Source organism: Olea europaea, unplaced genomic scaffold (assembly GCF_002742605.1).
Source record: "Olea europaea var. sylvestris unplaced genomic scaffold, O_europaea_v1 scaffold1001, whole genome shotgun sequence".
Classification (NCBI taxonomy): domain Eukaryota; kingdom Viridiplantae; phylum Streptophyta; class Magnoliopsida; order Lamiales; family Oleaceae; genus Olea; species Olea europaea.
Window position 1 is genome coordinate 129,700 of NW_019227325.1, and position 14,749 is coordinate 144,448.

General features: G+C 34.2%; 1 protein-coding gene across 1 annotated transcript in view; it reads left to right on the forward strand.

The window, feature by feature from the left end:
- Nucleotides 1-2,937: 2,937 nt before the first annotated feature.
- The window catches only part of LOC111372473, a 17,294-nt gene continuing 5,482 nt past the window's right edge, over nucleotides 2,938-14,749 (forward strand). The window contains exons 1-2 of the mRNA XM_022994831.1: nucleotides 2,938-3,289; nucleotides 6,176-6,288. Coding sequence (XP_022850599.1) covers nucleotides 3,126-3,289; nucleotides 6,176-6,288 — 277 coding nt within the window. The 5' untranslated portion in view covers nucleotides 2,938-3,125. The remainder of the gene's footprint in view (nucleotides 3,290-6,175; nucleotides 6,289-14,749) is intronic.

A 14,749-nucleotide genomic window follows, 5' to 3' on the forward strand; every position in this document is an offset into this window, starting at 1 on the left:
GGTTTTTTTTTTTTTTTTTTTGAAAAAATTTTTTTCCAATTTTTTTTTTGGGTTTTGTTTTTTATTATTTTTTTTTTTATGTTTATTCATCTTTAGTTTTTCGAAAACTCAATTATAAGTCGTGTCCATGTTTGATGTGATAGAAACTTGAAATTGTTTGTATAATTCCATTGTGTTGTATATTTTGTAAATAAAATAATATTTCTTTGAGTTTTAACCTCAAAAATATTTGCATATATTGTTGTTGTCATATATTATTTCTTTGTTGCATTCAATGGATATCACACATTTGAGAATATCGTAAATGGTAATATTCTTCTTTCACGTGAAAAATCCAATTGGATTGTTGCAATGGCAAACATGTTATTCATGCAGTTGGAAGCTATCGGGTGATTTTTTATTTCTACTTTTTTGAAAATTTCTTGTTCCAATTTATTCATTGAGTTATTATTATTATTATTTTTTTTTTTATGTTTATTCATCTTTAGTTTTTCGAAAACTCAATTATAAGTCGTGTCCATGTTTGATGTGATAGAAACTTGAAGCACCAAGCAAGGTCAGGAGAAGACACTCGAATGTCAAAGAGTTAAGCCCACCGCCTTGTATTGCTTGAGTTCCGTTCAAGCATTCTTAATTTTTGACCCCACAATAGAAAATGTTTGGGTCCGCCCCTGTATATTACATATAAAGAGATAACGGATGGAAAAGTACACAGAAGTCCCATATACTTAATTCCAAAGCATATGTGCATGTGAAATTAAACCACAACATTCAATTGGACAGGTGGTAGTGTATGATCTGTAAGATATCATATTAAACGTGAGTCAAAAAATATGAAAACAGTGTCATAGATATATTTGAACTTCAAATCAGAGCATGTGGTTGTTTACATCCTTTACAATAAACTGCAATGTCCAAGAAACCAATCATCATGTAGAGATATCCAAAAAGAAAGTCGAATTGAGATGTAATTTGCAAATAAAGCTACATGCACTATTTCACTGACTACATTGATACCACTAGATCCAGCAATAGACCTCGCTAATAGGTATTCAGTAATAACTTGACAAGATGTTTTGGAAAAAAGAACTACACATGATTTTGATCCTTGATTTGCACTCCCTACGCACGCACGTAGAGAGAATTTCTATACTACACATGATTACACATTTTAAAGTGTAACCATGTATAAAATGATCATTGCTTTCATCCACTTCTTATGTGAGATAAACTTAAATATAGTTTTTCCTCCAACATAAACCTTCTTTCAATGGTCCACTTTAAACTCCAATTTCTCATTTACACGTTTATCATTTTTGAAAAGTAAACAGATGATTTCGATATTCTTATTGAGGAGAACATGGATCAACTTTGATCTTTCAAATTGGACCAACAGATCTCACCTAAAATTGTGCCAAAATTAAGTTTAACAAAGCCTTTTTCCAACATTTAGTACTGCGGAATGCAAGTCAACAAATATATCATTAGTGTATTTCTAAGGAACACACAGATACTTGGCAGATTCTTACTTGGTATGAAAATTGAGGTTTCGTATCCACTTTTATAAGGAGCAATGTAATGACTTGTAGATTTTTTTTTTTTTTAAAGTTATTCATGAAAATCAGGTCCAAAGTACCATGAGCTATAGCGGGATGTATCCATCTATTGATAGAAGGGAAGCCCCCTATGCATTTGTGAGTGTTTCAAGTTTAGGAATTGTTTGACAAAGTTTTTTTTATAGAAGCTTGATAAAAATTATGGATCCAATAAAATATGCTATTTAGATTGAAGTTTGAACAATTAAAAAAATTGATAAAATTTTATGAAACTTTTATCAAACATGCAATTGACTCAAGTATTATATGAATGTTAAGCAAAAAACAGAACCATGTACTTAAATTACCGTTATAGATCACATTCTATGTAAAAACCATCTTCCTAAAAATGTTCTACGTAAAATTGTCCTAGATAAAATTGACCGAACATTCATGAGATAAAATAACTAAAGAATCCAAGACAAGGTCAAGATTAATCATTTTCACAATGTCTTAAATAAAAAATAAAAGATATTTGTCGATTGGCAAAGAGCTCACCTACTAATTTTATCGCATTTATATTGTAATTAAAAAAAATCATGTTTACTCGAACTCACACAAGATCATTTTAATAGTCAAAAGTCTACTGCTTGTTAATCATAGCTTAAAAAAGGCTTGAAAATGAATAAATTATTCATCGACCTTCATTTATTGCAATATCACTTCCAAACGGCGAAAATCATCCTCGTCTTCTTCAAATCATAATGTAATCCTTGTAAAAGTATAGGTAACATTTCGAATTGAGTAACAATGACATGCAAGGACCTTTGAAGATTTAAGATAGTTGGATCAGTTTCTATAATTTGAAATTAATTGTGTGAATACCGTGGGAGGTTGGATATAAAATTGCTTCGTTTCAAAAATGGGGAGAACTTCTTAATGTTATGATAAATAGGAGTGCGTTTGATTGCCTATATTTTTCATTGGAAATGTGTTTTTACACTCAACTCTCTACTTTTGTACTGTTTAATTGACATTTTTCTATAGAATACATTTTCCGACTCTTACCATATTTTCCTCAAAATCAAGGAAAATAATTTCCTTAGGGGAAGTAAGATTATATTTTTTAAGAAATTCACTCTCTCATCTCCTCTACCTACCAATAAAAAATGGACAAGTATAATATTTTTCATGTTAAAAATTAAATCAATCAAACACATTTAATCGACATTTTTCATGCAAATAAATTCTAGACAATTGAATTATCTATAATTTATTTATTTTTTCATGCAAATTTCATATTTACAATTAAACCCACGCTAGGAGTTTCTTTTACAAAATTGTCCAAGCCTTTTTCATTCTCATCCTTTAGAATTAGTGAATGTAGGTTACGGAACACGATATCAGATCCCAATTTGGCTTTGCAGAAATTTGATAGAAGCAAACAGTAGGCGACTCCCTACCTCTTCAGAATTTTCTAGAGGAAAAGTACCACAAACAAACATTTCTTCACCATTATCATAATCATCGTATAACAAAAACTACAGTACAAAATTTGGGAAAAACCCTAGCTAAAATAACATAGGTATAATGGATGAACAGAGGTCGGGCTCTCGGGAGCTGCAGTGCGTGGGCAGGCTAGAAATCGCCAGGCCCAAGCCCGTGGGGTTTCTTTGCGGATCCATACCTGTACCCACCGACAAGGCATTTCATGATTTCAATTCTGTTGCCGCCCTTGTTCCGTCTTCTCATACGTACGTATATGGAATTACGTGTATATATTTGAGTTTTGATTATTTAAACAGTTTTGAGTACTGCATATGTTACTCGTTTCGTGTTGTTTCCGCTTTGAAAAAATTTAGAAAAATGTTATGTATTCGGTATAGCAATGTGCAAGCGAGCTAAAATTTAGTTGATGCTGACTTGTTCCGTTGAAAGTTTGGAAACTACAGTCCCAGGAATGTGCTTGTGTGTAAATTGGCAAGTTAGCTGTATGTGTTGGATTTGTTTAAATTATAAAGAGATAGGGATAAGGAGTTTCGACAGCTTAAAAGTAGTAAGTGAACAGATGCTCTTGCAATTCGAGAGCATTGCTTGCAGTTTCTGCTCACTTCTGCGAGCTGTGCAGCAAGGCAAAAGGCCTTGCTGTTTGTCTCTCACTTAAGAATTCAAATAATTATAATATCTGCAATGAAAAGTTGCATCATTTCATGGTGATTCACATCATTTGGTGGCCAAGTTTTCAATATTTATATATAGAGATGTTTTTATGTAGTATTAAACTAATACTCAATACATATATAACATGTACAACACATTCACATATGCATTTATCCTCCTTAAAATCCGATTTTCAGAATTTATATGGTGTTCTATCTCTTTTTTCTAGTTAAAGTCTCCATATCCCCTCTTTCCTACCTGAATGTGGATTTTGTCTATATTAGTTTTCAGAGATAGTACCTATAAATTGGATGTTTAATTACTTGCTGGTGCAATTGTTTAATGTCTTATTCGTTTTGTTTATGAATTTTATGCCTTTTATATTGTCTATAAGTTTCTCCGTGCACGCATGCATAATTCATGCGTTATTATTTAGGGATTTGTGTGACTGAAAGCTTGTTTGTGAGCAAGTGCAGACCAGCTGTAAACTTTATTAGAATGTGATGCAGGAGAGAATGAAAACATGAATACCAAGAATAGATCAAAATCTTAAAACAACCCCAAAGCTATCAATTTATTTTTAATTAATTCAGAAATAACCAAGAAATGACGAGCCCCTAGCTATGAATTTATAGCACGTTGAATGACCAAAAACCTTAACTTGGACGTAAAATTATTGAAATAAAACTTATTAGACGATAATGAATCTAGCCTAGGACTGGCTCCCCTCTTCGCTTTCATCATTCTCTGTGAGTTGAAGAAGATTCGTCTTCAAATGGTGTATTTTCATGAATGATCTATTTTTTGGCGATTTGCTTGGCAAGATGACATTGACCATCATAAGGTGTAGTCCTCATTAATATTAAGCTCATCCTCGTGAGGACCTGATGTAGACCTATTATGCTGTAGCTAATACTTCTGTACTTGTTCTATATGAGATAAAATTCGCATTGCGGACACAATGAGAACCTACTACGAAACATGATCGCACTTCCTTGACATAAGTCAAAAGACTTTTTGGAAGTGTTTAGACCTCTCCTTTGGGAGAGCATGAATTTTTATTGGCATTCTATGAGTCTTGTCGATGATAATTTCTTTTCATCCTTATTCAAGGAATTTACAACTTTGAAATAACTTCCATGTCTTTAAATCTCATGATCAACCTTCTCAATTTGTGCCTTTGTAATTGAAACTTGCTCCGTCAATTTAACATTCTAATCATCTACTCATACCATGACAAAGGAAACAGCGCTTTCAAAGATTTTGCTTTCCTGGTAGGCTTGGAATTAAATCTTTTTTGTCACTCCTTTGATGATCACAGCATCGGGCTCCTCATTGAAGATTAAAGTGTTATAACAGTTATTATCAAAATCTAAATTTTTATAATTTTTTTGTAAAAAATTTGTGGTCCATTGTAATCCTTTATTGAATGCATTCCACCATATGGGGTTGAAAGCAGTGAAAGGGCCTAAATCAATGTTTGAGTAGCCACCAACCAGCGCCCCTAGCCACCTACTCCACCGCCGGAAATATCATGGTCCTTAGCGCTCACAACAACAATTCGGCCATCACCAACATTGGCGGTCGCACAATTGCGATGTGTTGTGTTGGCAATTCAATGTGCTAACCATGTATGTCATAACTTGTTGCTCGACCCCTTCGATTATACTTCCCTAGCCCAATGTTAATGCCTAGATGCCATGATCAAGGACATAGCCTTACTTTGATACCAACTATGCAACAGGGAAACATGAACGAAGGAACAAGCCTAAACATTTGTTGATTCTAAGAATTTTTGAATGTTTAATCAATAATTCGTTGACTTGTAAAAATGAATAGCGAACAATTGACAATAATTCAACCTCAAACCCATTTAAATGTATTAGAAAACGGTAAGGCTTGAGAATTGATTTGTATTCAAATCACAGGAGCTAACAATCGTTGATATGCTCATATTGGTGACATTATTTTTGAATTATTTATTTATTTATTATTATTATTTTTTTAAATTAATGAAGTATTGATACCAATGTTTGCAGGGAATGAGAGTGAAAATAAATGGATGCTGAATCAATCTCATTGATTTGGATAAGAATGGGGAGAATAAACCAAAATCTTGGAACAATTTCAAAACTTTAATTTTTATTAATTCATTAGCAAAGAAGAAAGTATGAGCCCTGGCTATGAATTTATAGGAACACAAAACCCTTATTGACCCTTCAATGCTAGGTAACCAAAAGATCCTAACATAAGACATAAAAATATTGATATTATAATAATTATAAGACAATAAATCTAGCTTAGGGCTGGCTCCTCATCATATTCCATCATTTCTGGTCTACATTTTAGTTATTTTTTTCTTGTTTTGATATAATTTAGTATGTGTTTTATGCAGTAGAAATTAATTTAGGGAGGGACTTTGGTTTCTTTGAGCACGCGTAAGTCATAAGTTATTTCTGTTTAATTTGGAAACAATATAGGGTGCAACCTCCAAGGTATCAGATGATTCCAACAGAAACAGATCTGAACACGCTACCCGTACTCTCGAGTATCCCAGAAAAGGTACTCCCGATTGCAAAAGCACAGAATGAAGGTACTTATTGTTTATCATTTGAGGCTCACTGTTTATAATTTTGTGCCTTTTGTCTTTCCTTCCAAATGAAAGGTTTTCAGGCGTATCAAATACTAAAAAGGTATTATGCTGGTGTAAAAATAATTGGCTCAAGTTCTATCGGGTTTCAAGAGGGTGGCTGATGTCATATGCTTACTAGTCTAAGTTCTTAGTTCTAGTCAATTTCCGAAGAAGTGGCTGATCTTTTTCTGATTTGGACCGGAAGGATGTTCACATTCCACCGGTCCAATTCTAACATGGATCATTTTCCAAGTGCAAAACTATGTATTTCAATGTCTTAGGCATCATGAGAGTAAGAAACATAGGAGGAGGAAGATTTAGAAATTTAGTATGAGATGGTGCATAAGGACATGAATGAAGGAAACGGCTTTAATTCTATTACATAGTTAATGATAAGGAATTACATTTTGAAATAGTACTATATAAAATTGGAGTATTTCCGAGGAAAATGAATAGGAAGTTAATTAGATATAATAAAACACAGATACTCTTGAGTTTCATACTCATTACTTATAATCCCTTGTTTGATTTTTTCACTTTTCCTCACACTTATTTTCAGCTACTCATAATCCCACTAAAATAATTTTGCATGTAGATTCATAACTTTTCCCTATTTTTTAACCACGCATTCTCCCAAAAAAACCATTCAAGTCAATAAAAAATTTGATAAACATATATCATCTTTCTCTTTGAATTTCTCTTTTTCTATTTTTTATTTCTGGCATTTTTGCCTTGACCATGTTTCCACTAGTCGTTTGAAATTTTTAGTTTCTAAGAATCAATTGGGAGATTTGCAAACTCATGATATTTTGTAATTGTAGTGTTTGAAAATTAGTTAAAATTTTCTGCTTTATCTTTTTCTCGAAGTATTTCTCATTATGTTGCACCATTTGATCATGTTCATTCTGATGTTTGGGGACCTGCTCCTATTACTACAAGAGGAAGTTCTAGCTATTATGTGTCTTTTACTGATGATTATAATCGTTATTGTTGAATTTATCATATGAAACAATGTTTTGACTTTCTTTTAGAACACTTATTAAAATTCAACGTTCTACTGTAATTAAGTGTTTTAGACGTGATTTGGGTGAAGAGTATATTTCTATTTATTTCTCTGAATTGCTTGCTCTTAATGGCATAATTCATCAAACCTCACGTACTAACATCCTACAGCAAAATGATGTTGCTGAACGAAAGCATAAGCACATTGTAGAAACTGCTCGCTCCCTTCTTTTGTATGCCAATGTTCCTAATGAATTTTGGGGAGAAATATTTTTCGTTGCTGTTTCTTTATTAATAAGATTTCACCTTCAACATACCTCTAGTATCACCCTTTGATACGATGTTTAGCCATCCTCTTGATTACTCCTCATTTAGAGTCTTTGGTTGTAATAACTTTTTTTCTTCGTCCTGAAGTCGAACGTTGTAAGCTGACATCTCACTTTGCTATTTGTGTTTTTTTAGATTATGGGTAAAGTTAAAAGGATTATCGTTGTTCTAATCCCATAATAAAAATGTATATGTTTTTTGGCATGTTGTGTTTCTTGAGCACATCTAGTCTTTTCTATTTCTCATAATACTCGTGATGTGACTAAATTGATTTCTTTCATATTGATCTATTCTCTGATGATATTAATACAGGACATCACCTTCAACAACTATATAAATGGTCGTAGAATGTAACTGTTAAAAATAAGTATAGACAACCAATTAATTTTGTTTCAACAATTGCTTGATTTGTCGTTGCATTAATTATTTTTATTGATAAAATATCACTGAAGTAACTAAAATTTAGTTATTTTTCTTTTCAACAATGAAAGAAGTGGTTGTAAAACATTTATATTAACAATCAAAATATTAAAATAATGAGAAATGTAATCTTCAACGGTAATATTCATGATTCTATAACTTTTACACATTCACATCATGCTACAAATAAACATTACCCACCACTATAAACAATTATGAGAAGTAAATGAAAGCAGTTATAAAAACATTAACAAGAACTAAAATTTTCTTGGGCATTCAATAAATTAAAATATCTCAACATCAACTATAACTAGATGTTAATTATATCAAATATCACGACTGAAACAAAAAATACACCTAGTTCTACCAATAATGTTCTCAACATAAAAAACAACTAGACGTAGAGTTAAAAGACTATTGCCTCGATCAAATAAAAATATTTAACTATTACTACATCATCAGAAATAAAGTAAAAAACATATTAATTATCGACATTTAAACCATTGGTTGAAGAAACTCTTCATGAATGCAATTTAAGAATGTATGCACAGATTTTAATTGAGAACGAAGATCTCGAACCTCATTTAGACAATCCAAAAGTGGATCTTAGAAGCATCGCCAATCTCGTTCCATTGTTGTACTGCTAGAGGTACCATCAAACGAACAATAAATCCAATTTTATTAGCCAAAGCACATGCATTCCCTCCAATAGCTTCTCCATTTTTGTTAAATTCTACTTACAATCGGAAGAACCAGACCATCAAGTATGTTGTCTTCTGAAATTTTAAAGGAGCAAAGAGTTCCTGTACATTGTTTTTCAATAGTTTGAGTATGAAAACTATCTTTTGACTGATTAAACGTGGTGAATAGGTGGTACGTGCACTTGCTCACGAACAATTTGCGAGGCTTCTCTTGACTTACAATGAAGAACTGGAGTTGACATCTGAAGCACTTCCACTAGAGTCTGAAGTCATCATCGCTGATGCTGAAGAAGAATCCTTTGAGTTTATGAATGGGTTATATGCATCGAATGCTCATGATATAGTTTATCCCCCGTTCGCTGCAGTAGAACCTAACAGTCAGGAAAATTTTGATCTTGAAAATTCCACAGAGATGACATCTGGTGATAGCATATCTGTATCATCGGGTATTGCAATTGTTGCAGACGAGGATAATGTGCCAAGTTCTAGTGATGAGGATTTTATGGTCTGTAATGTGTCAAAAACTTCTGATCATGAAATCCAGACTGTTGCCGATCCAATATCGTCTAAGCTTGCTGCAATTCATCACGTCTCTCAAGCCATCAAGTCTCTTAGATGGACGCGCCGATGGCAAAGCACCAAACCAGAGCTGAACCATAAAAATGAAATTGAGGACGAACCACCTTCATCAATGGATTTCTCTGTTTGTGCCTGTGGCGACACTGACTGTATTGAAGTTTGTGATATCCGAGATTGGCTCCCAACATCCAAATTAGATGACAAATTGTGGAAACTTGTTTTATTGCTTGGGGAGTCTTATTTGGCTCTTGGTGAAGCTTATAAGGATGACGGCCAACTCTATCAAGCCTTGAAGGTTGTAGAACTGGCATGTTTGGTTTATGGATCAATGCCTCATGACACCAGATTTATTTCTTCAATGGTTTGTAGCTCGTTATCCCATGCGGAAGTTAACATCAGAAGTGAAAACATGAAGTCTTTCGCAGGTGATGATCATCTTGCTTTCGGTCAGCTGTCTTCGAATTACCTCTTTTGGGCCAAGGCTTGGACACTAGTTGGGGACATATTTGTTGACTTTTATCTGGTAAAGGGTGAAGACGCCTCAAGGCAAGCAGAAAGGAAAGACAACGCCAAAGACTTGAGAATGTCATCTGAGGTCTTGAAGGAAGTTGAGAGACTCAAGAAGAAGCTGGGGCAATTTAACCAGAATTGCAGCTTATGTTCTTTAGTAAATTGTAGCTGCCAGAGTGACAGGGCCAGTAGTGGAAGCAGTGCAAGTAGCAGTACTCAAGAAACTCGTTCATCTGGTTATGGCAGAAAGCAATTTAAAAAATCATATATCACAAACAGCAATTATTCACGTCCTGTGGATTATGAAAATGTCACAGTTGCTGAGAATGGGGACATTAGAAACACTAAGGAAAGTAAACATCTTAAGCATAACAAGACTGATAAAATCAATGAAAGTTCCAATAGGATAGCAGATGCTATGCAGGATGTGAACTTGGCAGCTGAGGTAGATGTTATGGGGTCTAGGGTAGATACTCCATCTGAACCTTCTTCCAAAGGTAAAACTGCTGTGAAAAATGGTGGTATATTTAAGTACTTGAGGTGTTCTATAGCTGGAGATGCTGATTATACTCTCTCTGTTGCCCTGAGTTGTTATGAAGAAGCTCGAAAATCCATGAGTGAACTTCCTGCTAGTTCAGCAGAATTAAAATCTGTAGTCAAGAAGAAAGGATGGGTGTGCAACGAACTAGGACGATATAGGGTGGAAAGGAAAGATTTGGGCAAAGCTGAAATTGCATTTGCTGAGGCTATTAGTTCTTTTATAGTAGTCGAGGATCATACTAATATCATTTTGATTAACTGTAATTTGGGCCATGGACGAAGAGCATTAGCTGAAGAGATGGTATTAAAGATTGAAAGTCTCAAGGAACACGCTGTCTTCCACAGTGCATATCTGCAGGCAGTTGAAACTGCCAAAATGCAATACAGTGAATCACTCAGGTATTACGGGGCAGCAAAGACAGAACTAAATTCTTTAGCTGAAAATGAAGGTTCTGTCTCAAGCAGTTTGAAGAACGAAGTAAATACACAGTTTGCTCATACATATCTACGACTGGGCATGCTGTTGGCAAGAGAAGATACTGTTGCAGAGATTTATGAGAATGGGGTCCTCGAAGATTACTCTGTTTCTAGTCTCACTAGAACTCAGAGAGAACATAGAAAGCATGAGATATCGGCAAATGATGCCATCCGGGCGGCTGTGTCCATATATGAGTCACTCGGTGAGTTGCGTAGACAGGAGGCTGCATATGCTTATTTTCAACTGGCATGCTACCAACGAAATTGCTGCTTGAAGTTTCTAGAGCCGAATAGAAAGAAAAACAATCTAGCAAAAGGTGAAAACAGTGTGGTTCAACGGGTAAAGCAGTATGCCTCCTTGGCAGAAAGGAACTGGCAAAAGTCCTTGGATTTCTACACTGCAAGTACACATCCCCTAATGCACCTCACTATTCTGATCGAGAGATCTGCTTTGTTATTTAGCCTCTCAAGTTACCTTCACTCAAATGTGGTATGTATTGGGTTTTTTCCTCTTTATATAGTGTTTCGGTTTTTAACATCTGTTCATCTTGTTTTCATGACAATTCTAGATATAATATAAATGATAATTTTGTATCAGAATATTGTCATTTCACATTATGGTCAGAACCAAACTATTATGTTCAGTGAACTATCTTTGTGATTTTATGATGAGTTTATGCAATGTTACGTGCTGTTGATTATGGTGTTGCATAGAGTACTAAAATAACTTGTTTTCGGTGCATTCTTGTGATAATTTTCGACTCGAGAGGGATCTTAAAGATATTTACTTATGAAGTTTATACAACAAAATCTTCTCCTCTAGATGTTACCTGTTCTCTCAGAGTTTATGCAGAGCTTGTTGGCTAAGCTTAAGAAAAGTAAGAGTTACTTTTAGGTATCTTTTATTTCTCAAACACGTTAATCATGTTTCTATTTTCTGACGTAGAAAAAGTAGATTATTTTGGAAGTAACTTATTACATGTTTGGGAAGTTTGTATAAATGAACTATAAATGGATTGAAATATGAGGTGGGTAAGTTAATACTACTTGTGAATCCCTCGAATGTGTGGATAGAAAGTTGCTTAAGTTTTTATAAATTGTTTATAAACATGAGCCAATCATAGGCTTATTGTCAAATTAACTTGTTTTCAAACAAACTTATTAGTAAACTACTGACATGTTGCTTGTGTACCAGTTCCTTGAATCAGCTCTATCTCTCCTGCTTGAGGGACGCAATATATCTGAAAACAAGTCACTGAGCAATGATAATCCCGAGATTTGTGCTAAATTTTGGAGTCAGCTACAGATGCTCCTGAAGAGTATGTTGGCCACGACACGGTCAACAAAAACAAACAAATCTTCTGTCAGTCCTCAGCAAACTCCATTGAATAAGTCGGTTGATGCTAACAAACTGAGGGAGCTTTACAAGATTTCTTTGAAGTCCACTAATTTTAGTCAGTTACACGATATGCACAGATTGTGGGCATCATAACTCCAACTCTTAAAGTTCCAGGTACTGGTAATATGACCCTCTGGCATTATGTATGATAATCAAATTAAAATCCATATTGATTTTTTTTCTTGGTTATGTTGCTTTCTTGCTACTATAATCAAAGCGATATTCACTATGTTAGAAACTACTTTTGGACGGAATGGTTATAGGATTTTGAAAATTTCATTGCAGGACATTGGGATGTGTACTGTTTTATTAATCATGTTTGAATACGTTTGCTAAATTGACAAAAGTGTAACAGTGAGTTACAAGAACTCGGGCTAAAATGTTGAAAACTGACAACTAGATTTGCTTATAATTGATTTTTAGTATCACACACAGAAATCTCTTATTACATATTATTGTCGAATAACAAAGATGAACAATTGCGAATATGGAATGAAAAAATTCACTATTCCAAAAAAATGAAGTGATTGAATACGGTAGATAATTTTTTTTTTATGAGGTTTTAGATGAACTGGAAGGCCATACACTGGCGTAGAGGAAGCATGATATACTATCTTCTCATTTCGAATTGCCTTTATTAGTTTGAACCTTCTCGCTATATTATGCATGAAAACCAGTACATCTAGCCGAGCATATTTTTCCAGGGGCATAATCGAGGTCCTCCCCCTAAGGGCACAAACGTCTAAGGTGCCAGTAAACTCCCCTCAAATTTAGTAATTAGTAGGATCAACTGTTCAGGGTCTTGGAAGAACGCTGGATTCTTGTGAGTTGAATGTACAGTCCAAAATGTTTACAATAAGATGACCAGTAAGACAATTGTGATAATCTTCTCGAGTGACTGAACTAGATGTAGCATGCCTTCCATCCTTGAGGAATGGTAAAACCAGAACTGAAGTCAGTCGTGGTTTCTTTGAACGCTCCTTGAGCAGGGGTTGGTAATCTGATTGATTCACTGCCGTGTAACCACGTTCCAAGATAATCTTTTCGATGTCCTCCCTAGTCAGTAACTCATCTGGACATTTTGATCTTGCAATCTACCGTTCCATTATATTTTATGTTCATATTTTAGATTTTCATTCTCCTAAAATTGCTTACAGGTCATCTCTGCATTATATACAGGTAAAAAGTTAGATGATTGACCTTTGAGAGCCTCACTGTATATATGGGGAAGTTCTGCGAGATGGTATTGATTCTGTCATACAGTTGGCTGGCTATAATACAAAATATAGTATATACAATATGTCTGACATTCTAAGCTTTTTAGGGATTTTGATACATATACACCGGGTTGACCGACCCAACACAACAGCGGGCTTGCGACGAATAAAAAAATCGTGGGCCCCCTGTTGCGAGGGGGTCGGTACACCGGTGTACGAGTAGCAAGATCCGCTTTTTAGATGAAACGATTTGACATAAATTCAGAACATGTCGTAGGTTCAAGTCTTGTTATTACCCATCGGTGAAAACAACATTTCTTGGCATATTTTATTCTTTATCTCGATAATTTGTTATGTTTTTAAATGAAGTAAATAATGCGATTTTGAGGATAAGGGTAATAGTTTTAAATTTGCAGATAAGGTGCTTAGACGTAAATATGAAACAATTTTTAATTTGTTTATATTATGGTGGGAAATTATACCATTGGTCCTGAATTTATTACTTTTGTTAGCTTGTTGCTTTTCAACTTACAAAGAATTCAGTCTGTTCCTACCAATATAAGGTCCATTCATGTTGGAAAATAGGGATAATAGGTCGTCCATGTGGGGTGACCCGACCTACAGGATTTTATAAGGGTTGGAGGGAGTGAATTCGAACTCAGAACTTCCAAGTAACTACTTGAAACTTTCATATAGAAGTTACGGAAAAGAGGGGGGAAATGCAAGACATGAAAAAAATGGCGAAAAAATTAGTATAAAAATTCACCTCAAAATTGGAAAGTCCCTATAATCACATTTTTGATATGAAATTTCACAAGAAATAGCACTTAGATTGTGGACAATAATCCCCTTTCATTGTGATTGGGATTTGGATCATTGGAATACAAGAAAAAACAAATTTGGGAGATTTGAAAGCAAGGTGATTCAGCCATATAAAAATCTTGAAATTCATCATTTCAAGAAAGTTTGTTGATCCGAAATTTATGTCAAAGCATGCTACGATTTTCCTACATTGGTATTAGAGCAATAAGGTTGAATTCCTTGCTGTAATTTATGCTTAATTATGCCATTACACGATAGAATTGGGTTATGAATCTTGTATGCAAAGTTTTGAAACTTTATATGGTATTTAGTGGCATCATTTGATAATTTACTGCTATTTGTTCGTTCATCTTCATGCAGTAAGATTAGTATGGTTAGAAAGGTGTTCTCATAAGCTTTCCAACCATATAAAGAACTCAAATTTTGGA